The sequence below is a fragment of the Melanerpes formicivorus genome, unplaced genomic scaffold (assembly GCF_026170545.1).
Source record: "Melanerpes formicivorus ecotype bairdi unplaced genomic scaffold, bMelFor1.0.p_v2 SCAF_1, whole genome shotgun sequence".
NCBI classification, from domain to species: Eukaryota; Metazoa; Chordata; class Aves; order Piciformes; family Picidae; genus Melanerpes; species Melanerpes formicivorus.
In genome coordinates, this window is record NW_027142353.1 from 15,049,417 (window position 1) to 15,072,832 (window position 23,416).

The 23,416-nt window shown below is 40.7% G+C and overlaps 1 protein-coding gene across 1 annotated transcript; it reads left to right on the forward strand.

The window, feature by feature from the left end:
- Positions 1 to 8,137: 8,137 nt before the first annotated feature.
- On the forward strand, positions 8,138 to 20,081 carry SLC10A2 (solute carrier family 10 member 2). The gene is made up of 6 exons (XM_068161037.1): positions 8,138 to 8,583; positions 12,083 to 12,201; positions 13,244 to 13,332; positions 15,454 to 15,629; positions 16,194 to 16,351; positions 18,065 to 20,081. Exons 1-6 carry the CDS (start codon positions 8,162 to 8,164, stop codon positions 18,196 to 18,198), a joined length of 1,098 nt encoding a protein of 365 aa, XP_068017138.1. The 5' UTR covers positions 8,138 to 8,161; the 3' UTR covers positions 18,199 to 20,081.
- The last annotated feature ends 3,335 nt before the right edge of the window (positions 20,082 to 23,416 follow it).

The window sequence follows — 23,416 nt, forward strand, 5'->3', positions numbered from 1 at the left end:
GCCTGGATTCTTTGATTTATATTTTTTTTTACTGAAGTGAAGCTTAAACCCACCTGCATAAACTGGCAAACTCATCACCACAAAAATTCAAGAAGACAACCCAGAACACAACAATTTTGTAGTTTTTGGACACAAATATATTTAAGTTTATATTCCTCTATTTACATATGGATAGTTTTCACTAATCAGTGAGATATGCTGACACAGTGGCCAGAATCTAACTGGACATGTTAATCATCACCATAGTGCCACTAGGTCCTCTGCCACTTTCTTCTCTAAACATCAGTGATAAATGATTAAAATTACACTGCATATCATGCATAACAGGAAAAGGCAAGGTGTGAGTTGAGTTCACAGGGTAGTGCAGAGTCCATCTCAACAGCTGAGAACCGTAACCTGGATGGAAAACAGACAATAAAACAAAAGCAGTACAGCTTAGTACCTCTGAGAACTGTATCTGAAATTATGCTTTCCCTAAGGATGTCAGAGAAACTTAAAGAGAGCAGCCAAATTTGGGGGTGTTTATTTTCTCCCACTAGCCTGCATATGGATTAAATTCCAGAAGCACACTGTAAAAAGCAAAACAGACCAGAGAAATTATCAAAATCCAGCTCTCCTGGGAGTGCCCGCCTGTTTGATAATAATGTACCTCCTGCAACATACCAAGCTTTTAACTGTATCTGTAAATATTTTAATGTCTTGGATATGTTTTTGTTCCCTATCAACATTTTGTCTTGGTCCAGAGAGGGAAAGAGACTTAGTTATTTTGAATATTCCCGTGTTAAGAAATTAGAGGCACAAACAAGGCCAAAATATCAACAGCAGGGCTATTTATTAACAGAATAAAGTGGATGGATCAGAAGAACGGAGAGAGAGAGGTAAAAAATAGAGAAAGAGAGAGAAGAGGAAAGGAATTATATTACCACCCCCCACTCCCCAAGACTGTTTGGGTTTGTGGAGGAAGGGTGCTGCCTTGCTGGCTGTGCTGTCCTCCACTGGAGGAGGAGAGGGAGAGATCCCAAAGTCCAACTCCAAGTCCTTCTCTGAGCAGACTCTTCAGCCCCGTGAGCTGAAGCAGGCAGAACTTAGGACATGGAGAGAGGGTTCCTCCTGGTCTGCTTCCAGGCTACATGGTGATGTCTCTGTCCTTTTGTTCAGGTCTTTTATACAGTTTTTAGGTATGTGTCCAGGTGGTGAATATGCATATTCCAGAGAGCATTGATAGCAGTGGTCTCTGCCCATTATTTCCAGGGCAGCTGCAGTCTGGTGAGCAATCTTTATCCTTTGCACCATCCTCCCTTTCCAGGGTAGCTGATAGGTAGAGACAATCTTGTCTATGCACATTCCAGAGAGTCATTATCCAATGGTGTCTGCCCAATACACATCACCTATTGTCTGGGAGAGCAGCAAGGGGGATTTTATCTTTTTGAGTCACATCAAGAGAGACAAGATCAATATCTTGTTGATGATATGATGATCTTTATTGATGATCTGGATCAGGGGATTGAGTCCGTCATCAGTAAATTTGCAGACAACACCAATTTGGGAGCAGGTGTTGATCTGTTAGTGGGCAGGAGGGTTCTCCAGAAGGACCTTGAAAGGCTGGACAGATGGGCAGAGTCCAACAGGATGACATTCAACAGGTCCTAGTGCTGGGTGCTGCACCTTGGTCACAACAACCCCATGCAGTGCCTATAGGCTGGGGTTGGAGTGGCTGGAGAGCAGCCAGACAGAAAGGGACCTAGGGGCACTGATATTTGAGGTCTTTTCCAACCTTATTGACTCTATGATTCTAAGATTTAGTCTCTCACACATATGAGGATTTCTTGAAATAGATATTATCATCTATACTAAATTGGGGCATTGTCAGCCTAATAATAAATTTAATTTAGAAGGGCTCAGTTAAGTTTCAAAAAATATTTTTCTGATCTAAGGTTTTATATAGCTAGCTCTCACAATGGAGGAGAAAAAGGTAAGGCAAAATTAGCAGTAAGTATAGATTAAGTTTATGCAATCCTTCTGACCCACAAAGTTACACAGGTGAGTAACAGATGTCCCTTTTGTCAGATGAGCTGAGAACCTGTGTCTCCCCTTCCATTCCATTTCCAGCAGTCAAACTGAAAAATGAGAGCTGTACACTGTGATCTCTCACCAGAGGCTGAAGAGCAGCAGGATCACTTCCTCTGTGATATTTCTGGGGGGCAGCTTTGAGCACCCCTTAACAGCTCAGATGAGGACTTGGTGGGGGAAAGGAGGAGGAAAACACAAGACCCTGAATGAGGTTTTGCCATGAGAAATAGCTGCTGTGAGTTGGAGATCCCTCACCTCCTCTCCCAAACTACTCCCTCTGGGGTCCCATACCCCCACTAACATTTACAGTCCCCAAGGCTTGCTGAAGATTTCAAAATGTTCTAGTCAAACATTCTAGTTTCAATAAGTTGAAGTGCAAGTCCAGACTCTGTTATAGGTTTTACAGAAAATCTTAATATAGTTGTGCTTTTAAAACCCATTTAGTCCTTTAAAAGACTCGGATAAGAAAAGCAAACATCCTAAAACATTCTGTATGAAAGCAAATGTAATAAAGACAGTAAGTTTTCTGCCAAACTGAGATCTTTTAGCTTTCTCTTCTTTCCATCTACTCCAAATTACCTTGCTTGTTGTTCTATTAAACATATCATAGTCACATAGGTGTGACACTAATCACAGGGTAGGATTCATCAGCTGCTTGGTAGGATAAAGCTAGTCTGATATTATTCCATCAGGCACCCAACAGTGACTGAGGAGATACAGCCATTTAGCTGACCCTTTATAAAGACACAGGTGCCATCTGAACATGCTGTGAAATCCTCTCTAGTGCAGTCAGCTCCCCCTAAACAATTCACACTTTAAAGTGGAAAAAAAAAATGAAAAAAATAACAATGCCTATAATTTTGCACACTGAGTTTAGGCACAAAATGCTGAGACTTTCTGTAGGAGTCTTGCTTGATGAAGATAATTACAGCTTACCATGTTGCACTAGTGAAAAAATATTTCTATATCCAAAACTAATGATGTTTGGGGGCATCAATTCCACTTTATATTTTGGACTTTATTTTACTGTAAGTTCAAAGTTTGGGTATAGGTAAAGAAGCATCAAACAGCAGCACTCTGTGCTGGGTTAGGAACTGGCTGGAGGGCCGTGCCCAGAGAGTGGTGGTGAATGGAGCCACATCCAGCTGGAGACCAGTCACTAGTGGTGTCCCCAAGGGATCAGTGCTGGGCCCCATCCTGTTCAATATCTTTATTGATAATCTGGATGAGGGGATTGAGTCCGTCATCAGTAAATTTTCAGATGACACCAAGCTGGGGGCAGGTGTTGATCTGTTAGAGGATGGGAGAGCTCTGCAGAGGGACCTTGACAGGCTGGACAGATGGGCAGAGTCCAACGGCATGAGATTTAGAATAGAATAGAATAGAATAGAATAGAATAGAATAGAATAGAATAGAATAGAATAGACCAGGTTGGAAGAGACCTTCAAGATCATAGCATCCAACCTATCATCCAACACCAACCAACCAAGTAAACTATGCAACCAAGCACCCTGTCAAGTCTTCTCCGGAACACCTCCAACGATGGTGACTCCACCACCTCCCCCAGCAGCCCATTCCAATGGGCAATCACTCTCGCTGTGTAAAACTTCCTCCTGACCTCCAGCCTGAACCTCCCCTGGTGCAGCCTGAGACTGTGTCCTCTTCTTCTGGTGCTGGTTGCCTGGGAGAAGACACCAACCTCTGCCTGTCTACAACCTCCCTTCAGGTAGTTGTAGACAGCAATAAGGTCACCCCTGAGTCTCCTCTTCTATAGGCTAAGCAACCCCAGCTCCCTCAGCCTCTCTTCATAAAGCTTGTGTTCCAAACCCCTCACCAACTATTGTTGCCCTTCTCTGGACACTCTCCAGCAAGTCAACATCCTTCCTAAACTGAGGGGCCCAGAACTGGACACAGTACTCGAGGTGTGGCCTAACCAGTGCAGTGTACAGGGGCAGAATGACCTCCCTGCTCCTGCTGGCCACACTGTTCTTGATGCAGGCCAGGATGCCATTGGCCCTCTTGGCTGCCTGGGCACATTGCAGGCTCATGTTCAGCCTACCATCAACCAGCACCCCCAGGTCCCTTTCTGCCTGGCTGCTCTCCAGCCACTCTGACCCCAGCCTGTAGATCTGCTTGGGGTTGTTTTGGCCAATGTGCAGAACCTGGCACTTGAATGTGTTAAATCTCATGCTGTTGGACTCTGCCCATCTGTCCAGCCTGTCAAGGTCTCTCTGCAGAGCCTCGCTACCCTCCAGCAGATCAACTCCTGCACCAAGCTTGGTGTTGTTCTCATGGTTTAGTAGTCATGATGTCTTGGGTGACATATTGGACTTGATGATCTTTGAGGTCTCTTCTAACCTTATTGATTCTATGATTCATGGGGAATTTTCACTACCCAGATACTTGCTGAAAGGCCTCCTCAGCCAGCCAGCCACAGTCCAGGAGGTTCCTCCAGTGCACTGATGATAACTTCTCGATGCAGACAGTGGGTGAGCCAACTAGGAAGATGAGGATTGCTGCACCTGATACTCACCAACAAGACAGGATCACAACTGCAGACTTCAGCAGGGCCAACTTTGGCCTTTTCAAGCAATTGCTAGGGGAAGTCTCATGGACAGGGTACCAGAAGGTAAAGGGGACCAGGATAGCTGTTTAATATTAGGGGCAGTCAACATGGCTTTCCCAAGGGGAAGTTATGTTTGACCAACCTGATAGCTTTTTATGAAGACATAACCAGGTGGATAGATGATAGTAGAGCAGTGGATGTGGTTTATCTTGATTTCAGTAAAGTATTTCATAGAATCGTAGAATCAACCAGGTCGGAAAAGACCTCAGAGATTATCAAGTCCTAACACCTCATGACTAACTAAGCCATGTTCCGAGTGCCACATCAAATCCCTCTTGAACACCTCCAGACACAGTGACTCCACCACCTCCAATGGCCAATCACTCTTTCTGTGAAGAACTTCTTCTTAACATCCAGCCTAAACTTCCCCTGGCACAGCTTGAGACTATGCCCTCTTGTTCTGGTGCTGGTTGCCTGGGAGAAGACACCAACTCCCTTCTGGCTACAACCTCCCTTCAGGTAGTTCTAGATAGCAATAAGGTCTCCCCTGAGCCTCCTCTTCTCCATGCTAAACAACTGCAGCGCTCTCAGCCTTTCCTCACAGGGCTTGTGCTTGAGACCTCTCCCCAGCCTTGTTGCCCTTCTCTGGACACGTTCAAGAGTCTCAATGTCCTTCTTAAATTGAGGGGTCCAGAACTGGACACAGGACTCAAGGTGTGGCCTAACCAGTGCTGAGTACAGGGGCACAATGACTTCCCTGCTCCTGCTGGCCACACTATTTCTGATGTAGGCCAGGATGCCACTGCATCTTTGCAACTAGGCTGAGGCATTGTGGTCTGGATGATCAGGTTGTGAAGTAGATTGAAAACTGATTGAAGGAAAGAAGTCAGTCATGATCAATGCAATGGAGTTTAGTTGGAGGTCTGTATCTAGTGGAGTCCCTCAGGGATCAGTACTCGGACCAGTGCTGTTCAATATATTTATCAACATCCTGTATGAGGGCACAGGATGTGCTGTTACCAAGTTTGGTGATGGCACAAACTGGGGGAGTGGCTGACACACTGCAGGGTTGTGCTGCCATTCAGCAGTACCTGGACAGGCTGGAGAGCTGGGCAGGGAGAAATTTGATGAATTTCAACAAGGGCAAGTGTAGAGTCTTGCACCTGGGAAGGAACAACCCCATGTACCAGTACAGGTTGGGGACTGACCTGTTGGAGAGCAGTGAAGGGGAAAAGGACCTGGGGGTCCTAGTGGATGGAAGGTTGACCATGAGCCAGCAATGTGCTCTTGTGGCCAAGAAGCTCAATGGTATCCTGGATTGTATTAGAAGGGATGTGGTTAGTAGGTCGAGAGAGGTTCTTCTTACTCTCTACTCTGCCCTGGTGAGGCCAAATCTGGAATACTGTGTCCAGTTCTGGGCCCTCAGTTCAAGAAGGACAGGGAACTGCTTGAAAGAGTCAACTGCAGAGCCACAAAAATGATGAAGGGAGTGGAACATCACCCTTACAAGGAGGGACTGAGGGAGCTGGGGCTCTTTATCTTGGAGAGGAGGAGACTAAGGGGTGACCTCATTAATGTTTGTTTATAAATATGTAAAGGGTGAGTGCCAAGAGGATGGAATCAGGCTCTTTTTGGCAATGCCCAATGACAGGACAAGAGGCAACGGGTGGAAGTTGAGGCATAGGAAGTTCCATGGAAACCTGAGGAAAAAAGATTTCACTGTGAGGGTGATGGAACACTGGAACAGGCTGCCCAGGGGGGTTGTGAAGTCTCCCTCTCTGGTGATATTCAAGACCTTCCTGGATGAGTGCCTGTGTGATCTGGTATAGGTGATCCTGTTCTGGCAGGGGGGTTGGACTAGATGATCTTTCAAGTTCCCTTATAGACCTTAATGTTCTGTGATTCTGTAATATTCAGACTGCATCCTCTACAAGGGCAGCAAGCATGGTATAGATATCTAAGCATTGACTGATACATGATGTATTTCCACAGGAAAGCACATGTGACAGAAGAATGTGGATCAAAGCAGGGGAAGGAAAACAGGGCACACAGCAGGAGGCAAATACACTGAGGATGCCTCCAAATAAAATGAGGATGTCCCACATACAAAGCAAAGGTGTAAACCACACCATACAGCATGACCAGTGCCTGTTCTAGAGCTGTAAGACCCAAAATGGGTCCCAGGGAAGCTGTCCTGCCTCATCCTCTTATTCCTTTTGAGCCATGGGGATGATGAAAAATGAGCCACACTAGAGCCAGACACAAGAAACCTATCTCCTAACCTTCATGCCACACCAGGCAATAAAGGTTGTATGCAGCTTCACCCTTGGTGTGGGTGCCAAACATGATGCAGTGCTGAACAGGATATGGTCATCTTTGATTGGGTATCATGGCTCCACATTAACACACCAACTCCACTGCCCTGCTCCTCACTCCTCACACTTGGCTCAGAAAATGCAGTTCTTTCCTCCTTCCTCCTCATCACCCCACACTCCTCCTCTCACCATCCTCCATTTCTAGTCTAAGAGAAGCATGACTCTGCTAGCTGTGCTTGGTAGAAGGTGCCAGAACCCCAAATCTGCACCCAATATGCACAGTCCCTGGCTCCTGCCCCACTCCTTTCCTTCCTTCTTCCTGCCTTTCCCTGGCTGAAAGCAATGTGAGACACAAGCAGGGAAGAACAGCCACGAAGTGGACATCCAGTGCTCAGCCTGGAGAGATGTGGAGATATCAGGGCAGTGGCACTTTCCCATGTGCTAAAGCAAACAATACTGGTGACATTTTAACAGACTGCGTCATGGGAAACTTTGCAGCCAAGGATCTTCACTGTCTTCAAGACTATGTAGAAGATGAGAACAAATCAGAAGGATTACCTGAAAGTTACAGTAAGAAGATAGAAGTGACATAAACACACATGCAGTCCTGTGGTAAAGTTAACACAATAGAAATAAAATCAAATGAGGACCACACCACATGGAAATGAGTCTATGCATCTGTGACAGCAGTGAATGCTGCATCACTTAGCAAGGCTTGTGGCTTCAAATCCTAACTCAGGACCTCTAGTCATAATTTCTTGTGTCTCAGTCATTCATCCCACAGAACCCTGTAGTACCAATGCCAGTGCCCATGTTGAGTGGCTCTCCCAAATGCATGTAAGAAATTCAAAGAATGAAGTCTAAACTTTCTCTTCATCCTGTGATTCTGATTTCACATATTCAGTTGCATCACAAGACTTCTTTACACCCTTAAATATTAACAAAGGTATTCTCTTAATGTGGGATTCCTCATTATCATATGGATAAATGATTAATTGTCACTGTAACGAGCAATGCAACTTTTATAACTATATGAATCAGCACTGTGCCAAACCCTTTAAAAAAAAAAAAAAAAAAAAAAAAAAGAATGTTTAAGCATTTATTGCACTTCATTACTTCCTGGATCATTTAAAAGGAATCACTGACAAACGACCATTTACACAGACCTGAAATTCTGCCTTGGATGTGCTGAGCAGTTCTGTACTGCAAAATGCAGACGTACCTTCTTTCCCAGCAATTTAACTCTAGGCCTTTGGCAGAAAACTCTACAGCTTGTCCAGCAAATGCTACTATTTGCAATGGCACATCTTGTGTGTTACCAGAAGATAATTTTAATGAAATTTTGAGCGCAATTTTAAGTACTGTTCTAACAATCTTGCTGGCATTGGTGATGTTCTCCATGGGTTGCAATGTGGAACTTCAGAAATTCTGGGGCCACATAAAAAGACCTTGGGGTATTTTTGTGGGTTTCCTTTGCCAGTTTGGAATTATGCCTCTCACAGCATTCTTGCTGTCCCTGGCCTTTGATGTGCTTCCTATTCAAGCTGTTGTGGTGTTGATCATGGGATGCTGTCCAGGAGGCACAGCCTCTAATGTCGTTGCTTACTGGGTGGAAGGAGACATGGACCTAAGGTAAGATCAACCATTTTCTAAGTAGTTCATATGGCTTTTTACATTGTAAATTTTATATTTAAAAGGACAGTCTGTTTTGTTTTTTTTTCTTTGCATCCTGCCCTATACATGGTTGAGATTACTTCTTGTAAAGATGTTTAGTTGCTCTAATAGTAGGTTTATTGAGAATTCATGAGGAAGATAGCACACCAAAATTGTGTATATCATAAAATATCTTTATTGTAAATATTCAGATCTTAAAGGAAATAGCATTTATGAAGGACACTGAGGTACTCTAAGGATTATGAAATCTTTGTCCAAGATAGAACTACTTTTGTGATTCTGTTTCTTCCAAGATCTTGGGCAGTATAAATAAAAAATAAAAATGGATCTTAGGATTTGAATCCTCTGTATAAAATAGTGGCTATGAAATAGCTCTTGAAGTAATGTTTCTTGGAAAAGACCACCTGTGGAAATTTATTTTTCTCCTCTTTTGTTTTCTATACAATGAAAAGACAGGCATAGGTTTTTATCTTTGGAAACAAATATAACTGAAAATCACTCTTGGTAGTTTTATCTGCTCCTGGAACCTTCTGTAAATTGTTCAAACTGAGGGAAAGGTTTACAGACTTGAAGACACTGACTAAGGCAGATCAGCATATTAAGGGCAATGACAAAAAATCCTTTGTGATGAAGTGTGACAGTGTCTGTGACAGGAGCTCTGCACTCAAATACAGATATGTAAGGCACCTGACATGGTCCAGGACACCAAATATGAAGGATAAGTGAACCCTACTCTCTATGCAAATTCCATGGAGTGTTCATTAACTCAGCCTTTAAAAATGAGCAATCTTTTTTTATCCTGATGACTTTGCTTTAAAATAAACAGGATCGTTTCTTTGTTTCCCACAGAGTAACATAAATTGGAGTATTCATCCAGTTTATCATATACCAGTCTGAACTACAAATGGAAAAAATAATAGCAGTAAAAAATATGAGGAGATAGGACAAATAGACTGAAAATGTTCATACTTGTAGCTTTAGTAAAACATTTTTTCCATCCTTTAAAATAGTGAACTTTTCTGCCACATGCAGGTGTTAATGTAATACCAGCTTTCAAATTATGTATGAAGTCAGCTCTGCTAATCACCAACTTCTCTGCTGTGCAGGAAAGGCCTATGATATTACATTAGCAACAATAAGACATGTAATTTCAATAAATACAGGTCTAAGAACGCACAGATGGAAAGATAACCAGCACAAGTCTGAAATTCTGTCCTAATCTATTCTTGGAAGAATATATTGAGCTAAGCTATGCCTTTTCAGTTCCATGTGTTCAGAATTGCGTCCCTTAAAACAGTGGTAAAAATCCAAATTGATGATGCTATGAATAAGAATAGGATTTATATTCCATGATGCTGGCTGAGAGTGGAGTGGAGTAAATTGAAAATACCTGTAAGAGGTTGTTCTTCAGTTAAAGATTGAGGAGCCAAAGGCTTTTGGTCAGTATCCTTGTGACAATAATGCAGGGACCAGAGGATACGGGAGGTACAATAGAAACAGCAATGCAAGCATCTTCAGTTCTTGACAGAAGAATAACAGTATGAGTATCTTGTCTGGTTTCTGGAGCCAGTACAGTATTATATACAGAGAGCTTGCCCATCATGTCAGACAAGGAAGAAAGTTTTTAACTGATAATATTTTATGTTTAAATGTAACAACTCATCACCATTGCCTGTAGTTCTGCTTCAAAATATCCCAATACAAACCAACCAGAAGTTAGACCAGGAATTAATTCCCTACTGCTCATATAATCACAAGGAGGTGAAGTATGAGGGTTTATATTTTTCTTAGTAACTCAGACTCAGATGCTCCAAATCTTTCCATAGGGACATCTGCTTTTGACATCTTTTGATATTTCACAAACACAACTGCTTCTGAAACAGCATGTCCTCTCTATCCAGCTCCATTTGGAACTTCTGTGAGCACAAGGAATGGGGTCAGAGAATGTAGAGTAGAGTAGAGTAGAGTAGAGTAGAGTAGAGTAGAGTAGAGTAGAGTAGAATAGAATAGAATAGAATAGAATAGAATAGAATAGAATAGAATAGAATAGAATAGACCAGGTTGAAAGAGACCTTCAAGATCATCACATCCAACCTATCAACCAATCCAACCCACCTAAACAACTAAACCATGGCACCAAGCACCCCATCAAGTCTCCTCCTGAACACCTCCAGTGATGATGACTCCACCACCTCCCCCAGCAGCCCATTCCAATGGCCAATCACTCTCTCTGTATAGAACTTCTTCCTAACATCCAACCTAAACCTCCCCTGGTGCAGCCTGAGACTGTGTCCTCTTCTTCTGGTGCTGCTGCATAGGGCTTGTGTTCCAAACCCCTCACCAACATCATAGATTTTGCAGCAGGCTGCAGGTACAGGGACAGTTTGAAGATGTAGGAAATATGGAGGTAGGAAAAATAAACTGTTTTATCCACCTGGGGCTTAATTTGACCTTATTTGCAGACCATGGTTCTTTTTTCTCTTTCCGTAGGTCTCTCTTGCCAGAGGCTCCTACAAAATTCTGTTTAATGACTCTGAAGTAGAGAGTGACAGGAACCCAAATTAATGCAGATATTCCTATGATTTCTATGTTAATTATTCTATATTTCTTTGGATATGTCCAGTTCATTGGATGGGGTCAATAGTCATCTTTCTGAGGGCAAGCAACACAAAAGTGGAATCAGAAGTAAGGCTCATAAGGAAGTTTCCAAAGTCCTTTGATCAGAACTCTCATTATTTTTGTCAGAGGAGTGTAATTTGTAGAGGTAAATGTATCTATTCTACTTATTTTAGTTGTTGAGCCTTTCCCTCCTTCATTCCTGTCATAGAATGGACCTTTTAGTACAAGATATATCAGACCTGATGGTTTCACAACTTTGTATTTTAAAACAGAAAGATCTTTGCACAGATCAAGGAAGCAGCAATATCATGCTCGCCTTCACTAAGTAATTCTCAGCACCTTCTCTTTGGCCTAGAGTAAAACAATACAGAAAGCGAATTTTATTACATCACACATCCTGGACAATGAAATACTTTTGTTTTGTGCTGTTGACTTTGGATGTCAAATTTTAACACAGTAGAAGTTTCAATATAATGGAATGTCCATTTAATGTCTATCCAACCCTGTCCAGCTTGCCACCCACTCTGAAGCCAGACAGACATCATGCGGACAAACTTGTCAACAGCCCTTCCTGATGGATGCCTGCTTGACTGCCTCATTTGCACTAAGAGTTATTGTTCTGTGCTGCAGAACACATTGATATTTCATGTTCCTTTCTTTTCAGCAGAAGACATTCTGTCCATTTTGCTTTTTTCTGACATAATATACCGGATTAAATGACTGTAGCCAGCAGCATTTCTTGCCCAATGTTTCTTAAGATGTGAAGTTGTAATAAGAAAATGAGAAAGACTGTAGGCCATCATGAGATGAACTGACATTCCAAGCAATTTCCTTTCAGCATCAGCATGACAACTTGCTCTACATTGTTTGCAATGGGAATGATGCCACTTTGCCTCTTTCTTTACACCAAGACGTGGACAGATTCCAATGCAATTGTACTCCCCTATGAGAGCATTGGTAAGTCCGGTGAACTACCACTATCCTGCTGACTCTGTCATCCTCCCTTTAGTAACAACCATTTAATCCTTCTACTTACAAACCTTCACGGTAATTAGATACCCAGATCACATCACTCCCAGCTCTGCAGAACAAAGATACACTGTACCTGAGGAGATTGTTCTTAAGTTATTTTTCCTAAATAGTTTGGAGACTTGCATGGTACTGGGGTAAGAAAATAGAATAATTCATAAAGGGATAGCTATCACCCCTGGATGAAAGTGTTTGTAACAGCTTTAAGGCACAATTCTATAAAGTGCTAAATGATGAGGCCATAACCTGGCAAAGTACGCAAACACACATGGATAATTAAGTGAGCGATTAAAACTGCTGAGTCTCTTTGAAAAGCTGCAATCTGCACCAGCAGGAGTGGCTTCATTTGACTTCCTGTCCAAAATCTCATCCAGATACAAAGAGAATATAGTCATAGGATTTGGAATAACATGCTCCAGTTCTTTGCAAAGCTGTGGCCCTGGTGCTTATCAAGCATGGTTCCATGTTGTGATAATCTTAAAAGCCAGCAGAGTCACTTTCATATTCTTCAGTTTCATTTCCCATTGTCTTGGGTTAGAGGGAAATAACCTACATTGCTTGAGCTTTCAAAATAAACACTGAAGGAGGGAGGCAAAAACAAAGGAAGTCCTAAATTTGTTTTTAATATGGTACAGTAGCAAAACACCTGCAGACAAAATGAACATTGAATATAGCTACTCACATCACAGCATAGTGATGATTAGCACACTCAAATTTCTGCCTGCCTTTCCGATGCAGGTGAATGAGCATGTAGCTCAGCAGAATGGCAGTTACTTCAAAAGACTGCCAGAGATAGCAGGCTCCATAGAAAAGCAAATAGGCAGGTGTGGGTAGAGTGTATATGCATGCTCTGGATTGTGCATATCAGAAATATCCTCTGAAGGATTTCTTCCTAACCCTAGCTTTTCTACACAGTAAACTTCTGCACCATACATGTGCTTAATTTCCCTTCTCTCTTCTTTTTTTACAGGAGTTTCACTCGTAGCTCTTGTAATTCCTATCTCATTTGGAATGTATGTTAACCACAAATGGCCTAGCAAAGCAAAAATCATACTGAAGGTAGGATATAGAAGGCTGAAGCAATTATGAATAAACGGTGGAATCAGTGGCAACACTGAGGCAGTACATAGCTATTCATAGTATTATTATTTGACTTCATAAGACTCAAGAAGTTTTCATCAGAAAAGAAATGAGTCAGTGCAGAAATGTATTGCTTTCCCGCTGTACAAACATATGTGATCTGCATACATTATTAGAAACCATCATTATCCACACAGCCTAATTTTGTCTTTGGCTACAACTATGTTACTAATTGAGCTCAGTTTACAATGTAAACTGTAACTGGAAGGAAAATCATTCAGGTCAGCTGGAAGCAGTTTATCTCTGAAAAATACTAAATAACAATCAATAATACTAAATAACATCCTGGATCAAAAAAAAGCTTTCTACTTTAAAAATATTTCATTAATTTTGGGGGGCAATACTGAGTGTGAAGGCAATTTTTATTAAAAAACGTTTTGAGAATTTCCCAACTGTTAAAAAAATTCAACAAAACTGTAAAAAAAAATTCAACTACCTTTGCAAGATAATTTCAGATGCATCAAATATCTGGGATTTTTTGGCAAAAACTATTCTCAACAAAGCAATCATCCCCATCTTCATCGTTTAATATTAACAGCAAATTGATCATTCTGATGATCAATTTGGTTTAGGTTTAAAGTGGTTGTCATACATGTTGAGTACCCTTGGCCTTCATTAACCATTCCTAGTTATGCATTTATGTTCTGAATTTTCTGACAGAAAACTAGCCTGGCAATTTGTTGTTCCACCTATACTTTCTTATCATTTCTCTGCTATCATCTCAGGAATCATAGAGCACAAAAAAGGTCTTTTTAAGTAAATTCATGTAATTTGTTAGCTTAGTGTGTTGTGTATTTAAATGCACTCAGATTATGAACTTGAATACTAGAGTGCTGGTTTCAAAACTATACTATTCTTTAATCATTTAAGGGGAAAGCATGGATTTGAACTCATGTGAAAAGAAACTCTACTTGGTCTGTCAACAAAACTGTTTAATTTTGCTTCTTAGTGAGTGGGTGAGCAGCTCACAGTAGCATCCATTGACAATCTGGTTCATGCAGTACAATGAAACATCAAGTGAAGATTGAGCCATAGCTGTCAGATTGAGGTACATATCATGAGAAATGGAGATAAGAACACAAAGAGTGTGTCAGGTGAAATAGAAGAGCTTGTCATGGCCAGACCATGTTTCTTTTTAGGTGCCTGTGGTTATTAGCTCAGTCAAACAAAAGTACTTGTTTACTCAGCTCTTAAAAATGCTTCAGTGAAAGAGGGATAAGGCCTGTTGAAAGGAAATACAGGTTTTACCTGAGAAATGGATTCTCCTAAGCTTAGCCTTGGAAATCTGCCAGGGAGATCCCTGGTGACACAAGCCATAAGGTTAGATATTCCATTTGGTTGTCAAGAAAAGAGTGAGTTGTCACTTTTTTTCTATTTTTTTGGCAAGCAGCAGTGAAGATCTCTGCCACAGGAAATAAGATCAACTCAGTGACCGTGTCTATGTAGAAATGCTATACAACCTCACAGTCAGTTTTCAAACACAAATTTTCAACCACATTAAAGACTTGCTCCTCCACTTGGCAAATAGTTTCCTATCAATAATAATCTACTCTCTATCTAGCATACACTATACTAATCCCCATAGTGAGACTGCCCAAGAAGTGGAGAGGAAAAGTGCATCATTCCAGCTGTCAGTTTCCCGACAACCCTGGGGAATTTTTTTTACTGTCTGCACTAGTCCCTGCTCATGTGACACCTGTGAAATTATTTTTAATCTCCAGTTCTAAGTACAATTATAGCCAAGGCTTTGAGAGTCTGGTTTTACAGGTATCTGTGCTATAGCTATCTATTACAGCTATGTCTTGATTTGTACCTGTATGCACGTGTTAAAGTATATTACACATTTCCTGCTTGGGAAGAACAGCAACTATCTAATCTGTCTGCTGCTGTGAATTATATTGCCATAAACTTTAGGTTTTATGTTTCATATGATGTTTCAGTGACTCAGAGACGTGTATGAGCATGTTTGATATTATGTTTGATGCCATTACATTTCATCAAAGTCTCTTATTTATACAGTCCTTCCTCTTCCCTTCACAGGTTGGTTCCATTGCAGGAGCAGTCCTCATTGTGGTCACTGCTGTGGTTGGGGGAATACTCTACAGAGGTTCCTGGATTATTTCACCCAAGTTATGGATCATTGGCACCATATTTCCAGCAGCTGGCTATTCTCTAGGATTCATTCTGGCCCGTGTAGCTGGTCTGCCTTGGCACAGGTATCAAATTCTTTGTATCAAAGACCTGTAGCCTTTTTTCAAGTGGCAAAACCAGGTTTTATTCAAAGATTAATCACTATTAATCACTTCCTAAATATTAGCTGCACAACAGTCACTCATTTCCCAACCTTGTTTCTTGGGTGCTGTGTGCAGATAAAACTCTATCTCACTATCTAGTTTCCTCCAATCTTTCATGTCTTCCCCTTGTGTTCCCATGTTCTTCACTTCAAATGAATGAAACAGACCTGACTTTTAAGTACATTTGGACTGGTAAATGTTCTCATTAAAATGCAGCAGCCCACAATTTAGAACATCATTACAAGACAGGGAGATAGTGAGTGCCACATATGCGGTTTCAAGGTAGAGCACAGTCTTTTGCAATTGCTGAACTGCCATGAACTGTATGTGTTCTGATTGTTGAGTAGTTTGTTGACTATATGAGCTGAAGGATACCATTTTCTTAGCTATTCATTACTGTATGTTTCTTGCTTATCCATATTGTTAAAAAAGCATGAGGACTTATAGGCTGCTATTTCACCATTGTCTTTGCATTATTCCCTTTAGATGTCGTACAGTGTCTCTAGAAACAGGCATGCAAAACACTCAGCTATGTTCAACTATAGTACAGCTCTCATTCACTCCTGAAGAACTTGAATTGATGTTTACTTTCCCACTCATCTACAGCATTTTCCAGCTCTTGTTTGCACTACTAATTTTAATAGGTAAAGTATATGTATTTTCTATTATAGTACAAGAATAAACATCATTATTATCAAACTCATATTTCATGTATATGGAGAAAATAGAAAGGGACAAAAATAATGAAATAGGAAATAGTTAAGTACATAATGCCCCAAATGATAGCTGAGTATCACCACTGCACATAACGAGGAATATACAAAGCTCAGTTCAAGATCTGAAAGACCTCTTTTTTTCAGCACAAAGGAGATGACAGTTGTTTGGCAGAGAGTCGTCTGAGGATACTGGTCAACAGTCAACTGAATACAAGCCAGCAATGTGCTCAGTCAGCCAAAAAGGCCAACAGCATCCTGGCCTGCATTAGAAATAACATGGCTAGGAAGGCCAGGGAAGTGATTTTACACCTAAGATTCAGCACTGGTGAGGCCTCACCTCAAGTACTGTGTTCAGTTTTGGGCTCCTCAATACAAGGACACTTGAAGTGCTGGAGTGTGTCCAGACAAGTGGAACAAAGCTAGCAAGGGTCTTGAACACAAGTCCTATGAAGAGCAGCTGAGGGATCTGGCATAGTTCAGCCTGGAGAAGTGGAGGTTGAGGAGAGCCTTCATTGCTCTCTCAACTACCTGAATCAAGGTTGCAGCAACCTCTTATTCCAGGTAACAAGTGATAAGACAAGAGGCAATGGCCCCAAACTGCACTATGGCATGTTTAGATTAGATATTAGGAAAAATTTCTTCACCGAAAGGGTCATCAGGCTCTGGAACAGGGTGCGGGAGGTGATGGAGTCATCATCCCTGAAGGTGTTTAAAAGATGTTTAGATGAGGTGCTTAGGGACACAGTCTAACAGTTTTGTGCAGGGAGATGTTAGGTTATGGTTGGACTCAGCACTCTTAAGGCCTTTTCCGACCAATTCTGTGATTCTGTAATCTGCATCACCTTCAACTGAGTGCAGAAGAATACATTGAGCACAGGGATTTCATTACCCTTGGCTGAGGAAGAGCAAATGCATCTTATTCCACAACTCCAGGATGCCTGGGTGTACAGCTGCCCAAACAAAGTCCTGATAGCAGCTTTTGAGAGAACAGGCATTAGTTTCATGGCCAATGTGAGAAAATATCTTCCACTAGAGGTAAAGGTCTTTTTTTCCTTTCACATACACCTCTCAGGAGTTACATTACTGCTACTACGACAAGCCTACCTACGATAGGAATCTTATTCCTCTTGCTCACATCTAAGGCCGGCTATGGCATTTGAGCTCATTTGAGCTCCCACTTCCAAACTAGCCATTTTATGCAGCACCAGAGCACTTCCCCAGGGACACAGCCTGAGAGGCACAAGGCAATAGTTTGGGAACAGACAAACCACTTTGTCACATTGCCAAACAATGTAAGTAAGGGTCAATCCCACAGACCCAGCCAAGATTCCAAAGATTTCCCAAGGGAGACAGACAGTATTTGTAAAGGTCACTGCACACAAGAGAAACACAAAGCAGTTGAACATCAAATGCAGAATTTAGAATATTTTCTTTGTTATTTTCTAAATGTACTTGTCCATTGATGAGCACAGTTAATTAACAAATAATTAAACATAACTTTAAAGAAACTGTCTGGAGGCATTGGAAGGTTTTAACAATATAAGGAAAGAAAATGCTACATAGCTACATGTTACTACAATGCCTTTTTCAGGTAATTGTTACCATTTCTTTATTTAATGCTAAACATATACCAATTCCCAGGCTATCGTGTTTACAGAAGACACTGGATCAAAACAAAGACAGATGTTGAGAAAACAGAGGAAAAAGAGGATTCAAAATCAACATCATCACATGCTAAAATAAATGGAGGATTTGTGTCAAATGAGACCAAATAGACAATTACTTCCATTTCCACCAGCTGAAGAGATAAAAGATATATGCTTACTTTTTTCATATGCCATTGCTTTATGGAAACATTTAACAAAGAGAGAAGTTTTTCTGATATTGTACAGTATGACTTTAAAATTATTAACTTATGAAAGATTTCTACTTTGATTTCAACGTGGCTTCAATTGTAGAATCTGGTTTGAGAGCTAATTCCCTAAAGATACTGAATGTTTTATTATGGCTTATTTAAATGAAGACAGAGTAAAGGTTGGCTATTGCTAAAACAACAAGCAGATATTTACATTAACTCCAGTCTGTGATTTTACAGATTCATCTTCTAGTCTCAGCCATTATAGAAAATTTAAAGAATTCCTGTAAAAGTGCCCAAGCAGCTGCAGGAGTTGATGTGGAAGATCTGATAGGGATGGAGGACTTTCACAGACCGTGAATCAATGACAAAATTGGGACAAGCTGATAATGAAATGAATTTTCATTTAGGTCAGTCTGGGCAGACAAGAGTCATCGTACTGTACTAATTGCTTGAAACATTATTTTATTCTAAAGTTATAATTTTAACAAGTGCAAGATTATGATGACTCTGCTGTTTTGCCCAAAGTAATAAGCAAACATCTTTGCATCTTCAGTCTGGGTCTTTGGGTCTTTTAGGTGCTGGAAACATGAACAGAGAGACAAAGTTTGGAGTGTAAGCCCAGAGCAATTTTAGCGTGCATACACATACAAAGGAACAGGCAGAGATTTTGAAAGTGTAAGAAATAATCGACATTTGAAAGTTGAACAAAATTGACCTTGATTCATTCAGGACTACTTTCATCACTGTTAACATGAGACAATAGTGCTGGTAGAGAGTTCTACATTTTTGTTATTTTATGAAGTCAATAAATTTGAACATACCAGATGCCTTCATGTGTAGACACTGATGTGGCTAATAACTTCAAGATTTTAATTATGTGAACCACAGACAGAAATAATTGTATGTGTACATACAGTACTTGTCTCTGGAAATTCAAGGGTACGTATGGAAAGCCATCTGAAGTGTATGGAGAAAATTAGTATAATTCTAAGGGAAATAGTGCAGTAAATTTTTCATCTGTAATTTTTTATGGATACATTAGTCCTGTAACTCTCACATAAAGAAAATATCCAGAGAACTTCAGATTAAATGAGTGATATGTTGGTTGACCAAAAAATTCAAGAATGAGGCAACTATCTAAACATGGAAACTATACACTCCTTTGTCATATTCGCCCAGACCTTCCAAGGTGTTGTGAGTTAATGTGGCAGGTTTTTTACAAACACAAATGAAATTGTGGAATGTAAGTTCCTGACATGTAGCTCTACACTGCTGCAGAAATGTTCCCAGTATTAAACAAGGAATAAATTATTTCTACCTACTCTATGTGGGGTAAAGAATCTCAAAATGTTCCTGAGCTCTGGGAGGCTTTCAGGGGGAGTTCAGAGTGGTCATAACATCTGAAGAGGAGTTTAACAGTTAAGAAGAGGTAGCATATAATGAGTCATGTTTTGTTTTATAAAATGAAGATTAAAAAGAAAAATGTAGTGAAGTCTGTCATGAAGGAATAATAACTGCGAAAAAGCACCTTACCTGAGAAACAGATAAGCTGATATTTGCAATATTTCTAGTAAAAAGGCTATTGTCTTTACCCCATGTCTGTCAAAAAATGGACAGGAAAAGTTAGTTAGAATCTTATTTTTACTACACACCAAGCTGCTACTCTTTCCCCATGTTAAATTTCAATGCTTCCATGCATATTTTAAGCAGATTTTTAAATGTATTGAAGAATAATAGTTTGTCTTGCTTATACTATGTGTGTGTGTATTTAAAGCAACTGTATAAACACTGAACTGAATAAAATGAGAAACTATTTATAATTTGGCTCACTGGAGTAATTTAAGGTGGAAAAAACTGAGACTGGAATCTAACATGCAGACTAAGTTTCTGGCTTTGAGATGTGACAAAACCACCTCTGATTATGTATAAAATGAATATATTTAACAATTCCACTGAACAGTTTGAGTTGGAAGGGATCTTTAAGGTCATCTAGTCTAATTATCCCTGCAGGAGAGAGGGCCATCTTCAACTAGATCAGGTTGCTCAGAGCTCCGTCCACCCTGACCTCCTATGTTTCCACACATGGGACATCTACACCTTTCTGGTCTACCTGATGAAGATTAAATGAACATGAAACATCTAATGCCATATTTGATATACATTTTTTAATGTATGTGTGGCACAGGTGAATAATGGAAGCTGCAGTTTCTGCAGCCATTACAATTACATTTAGTAAGGATCTTATGTTCCGAGCTTTACATGAAGTAAAGCACCACTAGAGCACATTAAACCTAAACTAAAACCCCAGAGCTTGTTAATGTTGCCAGAAGCAGCTTTATGATAATGTGACAGCTGTTAAATCTCCAGCTGTTGAGGTCTGGGCAACATCAATGTCCATTCATCACCAGTGAAGCTGGAGTGGACTACTTCATAGCAGTGTAAGGGACTTTTGGGGAGGTTGTGTGCTTTCCCTAAAGGTATCCAGAAAGATGCTGTGTGAGTTAGGCTGTCAGCCATATAAATGGTGAGATATAGGCTTCTCAGTTGAAGAAGGCTGGTAGACCCTAGTCCTGCATTTGCTGTTTTCTCGGTATTGTCAATAGAAAAACCTGAGTTCACCAAAGTCAGCTTGTTTAGCCTACTCAGCATCATCTCCTCTCACATCCTTCACCATGAAAATCCTTTCAAAGAAAGGCAATATCACCCTTACTTTTTAAGCAATCTTCTATCCACTGAAACAACCTGTAGATGGGATGTTGCTGGATGTGCAATTTAAAAGCATCATGCAGTGATAATCAGGCTGACAGATACCTAATCTACTTAACTCTTAAACATACTGGTCATCAGTTCAAGACAAGAAGTCATACAGATGCTTTAGCATGTTCTAGGTTAACACAGCTAGTCAACTTTTAGATAGCCATTCATGTTTAGAGAGTCTGGGTAGTCCTTTAGTCTTACCTCTGCTGCACTGCTAGTTGTCAAGCCATTGCAGGTAAAATGAGCAGAAGTATGTCTAAGGATAGACATACCCTAAAAACTGAAATGGCAGTTGAATTAATGCCCAGCTCATCCCAAGGTCTGTAGTATAAGGGCTGCAAGGATGTGACAATCACATTTGTCAAACTGAAGTCTGCAACCATAAATCTGGGTATTAAGATGTGTCTTCCCTAGTCAACAAAGAGAGAGAGATGCACCACCACAGAGTTAATCACACTTGCTGTCTCAGACTCCTGTTACAGGATGAGCTGTCCACTGGAATTGTGTGTCTCTATAAAGTAGATTTAGGTGGGCTGACTTAGACCAAACACCTAATTTTTTTTATTTTATTTTTGCTCTTGAACAGAAAAAGTGCTAAAACCACAAAAAAAAACCCCAAAACCCTAGCAAAACAACAAGCAACTAGTTGAAGAGAAAGTTTTCTTTTTTGTCTTAATTTATTTTATGCATAAGGACTCTTAGCACCCAGTATGTTCCCTTCAACCAGGAAGATAGGTCTTTCTGAGTAAAAGAAAATTAGGAAAAAAAGTCTGTATGGTGATTCTAATCCCTTATGAAAATGTAACTAATTTCTCAGATGACCAAAACACAAGTAAAAGAATTGATTGTGCCATATAGTTTGCTGTGTTGGTCAGAAGAGAGTGCAATTTGTACGGAATTAACAAACAAATTGACTTACAGATTATGTTTAAATTACCTTGTTTCAGACTAATCAGGATATAATGTTCAAAACCTGCTATTATAATCTCTGCCAATCAGTATTATTTTTGGCAGCTTCAGAAAGAAGAAATGAACTTAAGTTTTTTATGGCCCAAACAATTAACATAGTATACACTTAATGCAAAACTAAAACAACGATCAGTATTCCCTATCTCCCAAGGCACAAAGCTTCATTGTTGAGTATTTGACAAGGATGTTCCTGCTCTCCCCCGATAAACTGTGTTGCTTGCTCATGTCCAGAATTAAACCAAATATAGTATCATAGTACCATAAGCAAATGGCAGTCCAAGCCCAGCTGGATTTTCCAAGCCAGAAATGAAGGACTATAGATCATAGAAACATAGAATCAATAAGGTTGGAAAAGACCTCAAAGATCATCAAGTCCAACCTGTCACCCAAGACCACATGACCACTAAACCATGGCACCAAGTGCCACATCCAATTCCCTCTTGAACACACGCACAGTGACTCCACCACCTCCCTGGGCAGCCCATTCCAATGGCTAACAACTCTCTCTGTGAAGAACTTTCTCCTCACCTCAAGCCTAAACTTTCCCTGGTGCAGCTTGACACTGTGTCCTCTTGTTCTGGTGCTGATTGCCTGAGAGAAGAGCCCAACCTCCCTTCAGGTAGTTGTAGAGAGCAATAAGGTCTCCCCTGAACCTCCTCTTTTCCAGGCTAAACAATCCCAGCTCCCTCAGCCTCTCCTCGTAGGACTTGTGCTCGAGACCTCTCCCCAGCCTCGTTGCCCTTCTCTGGGCATGTCGAAGAGTCCCAATGTCCTTCCTAAATTGATCTCAGCTTCTTTTCCCTAAGGAATATTCATCCTGCTCCAAAAACACTAACATCTCAGTTAAACTGACCACTAAATTAACTTAAAATATGACATGTAAAAATAACTGATAACTTAGCCAGGATATTTGGCAGTCTTCAAACTGGAATTTCAGAAGATGGATAATTGAAAGCCCTCAAAGTGTGCCAATATGTATTCATTAATAGATACGTTGTAGAATTATATTACTGTCTCAATTTAATTTCCATTGCATTTAGCCACCTACAAGTAAGTTTCCAGCACTGACATTCACCCCGCCCTGAAAACAAGCAGTCAGTATTGTCAGTAGGAAAAGACAAACCTCTCTGGAGAGCAAGCCATCACACCCCTCAGACACCTGGTTTAGGAGGTGAGGAATTCTGAAAGGAGAAAAAGACATCACACAGAATTGAGTACAAAATTCAGTTTTGTAAACATAAGCATCTAATGTAATGTGAGACACCCTGGGGTATCTTTCTTGGCTTTCTGCTTCCATTCCAGAAAGTCACAGATATTCTATAGGTCTCGTGTTCTGCCTGTACCTACCACAGTCCTACAGCATCTAAAATGGCACCAGACACTTGTCTAGGCAGCTATGTCCTCCTTGT

Bases quoted from the DNA above. Each gene is read 5' to 3' on its own strand.
- SLC10A2 (XM_068161037.1), top strand. From the start codon at position 8,162: ATGCAGACGTACCTTCTTTCCCAGCAATTTAACTCTAGGCCTTTGGCA. The intron at 8,584-12,082 runs GTAAGATCAACC...ATTTCCTTTCAG, and splicing joins GAAGGAGACATGGACCTAAG to CATCAGCATGACAACTTGCT. The intron at 15,630-16,193 runs GTATCAAATTCT...TATTCCCTTTAG, and splicing joins GCTGGTCTGCCTTGGCACAG to ATGTCGTACAGTGTCTCTAG.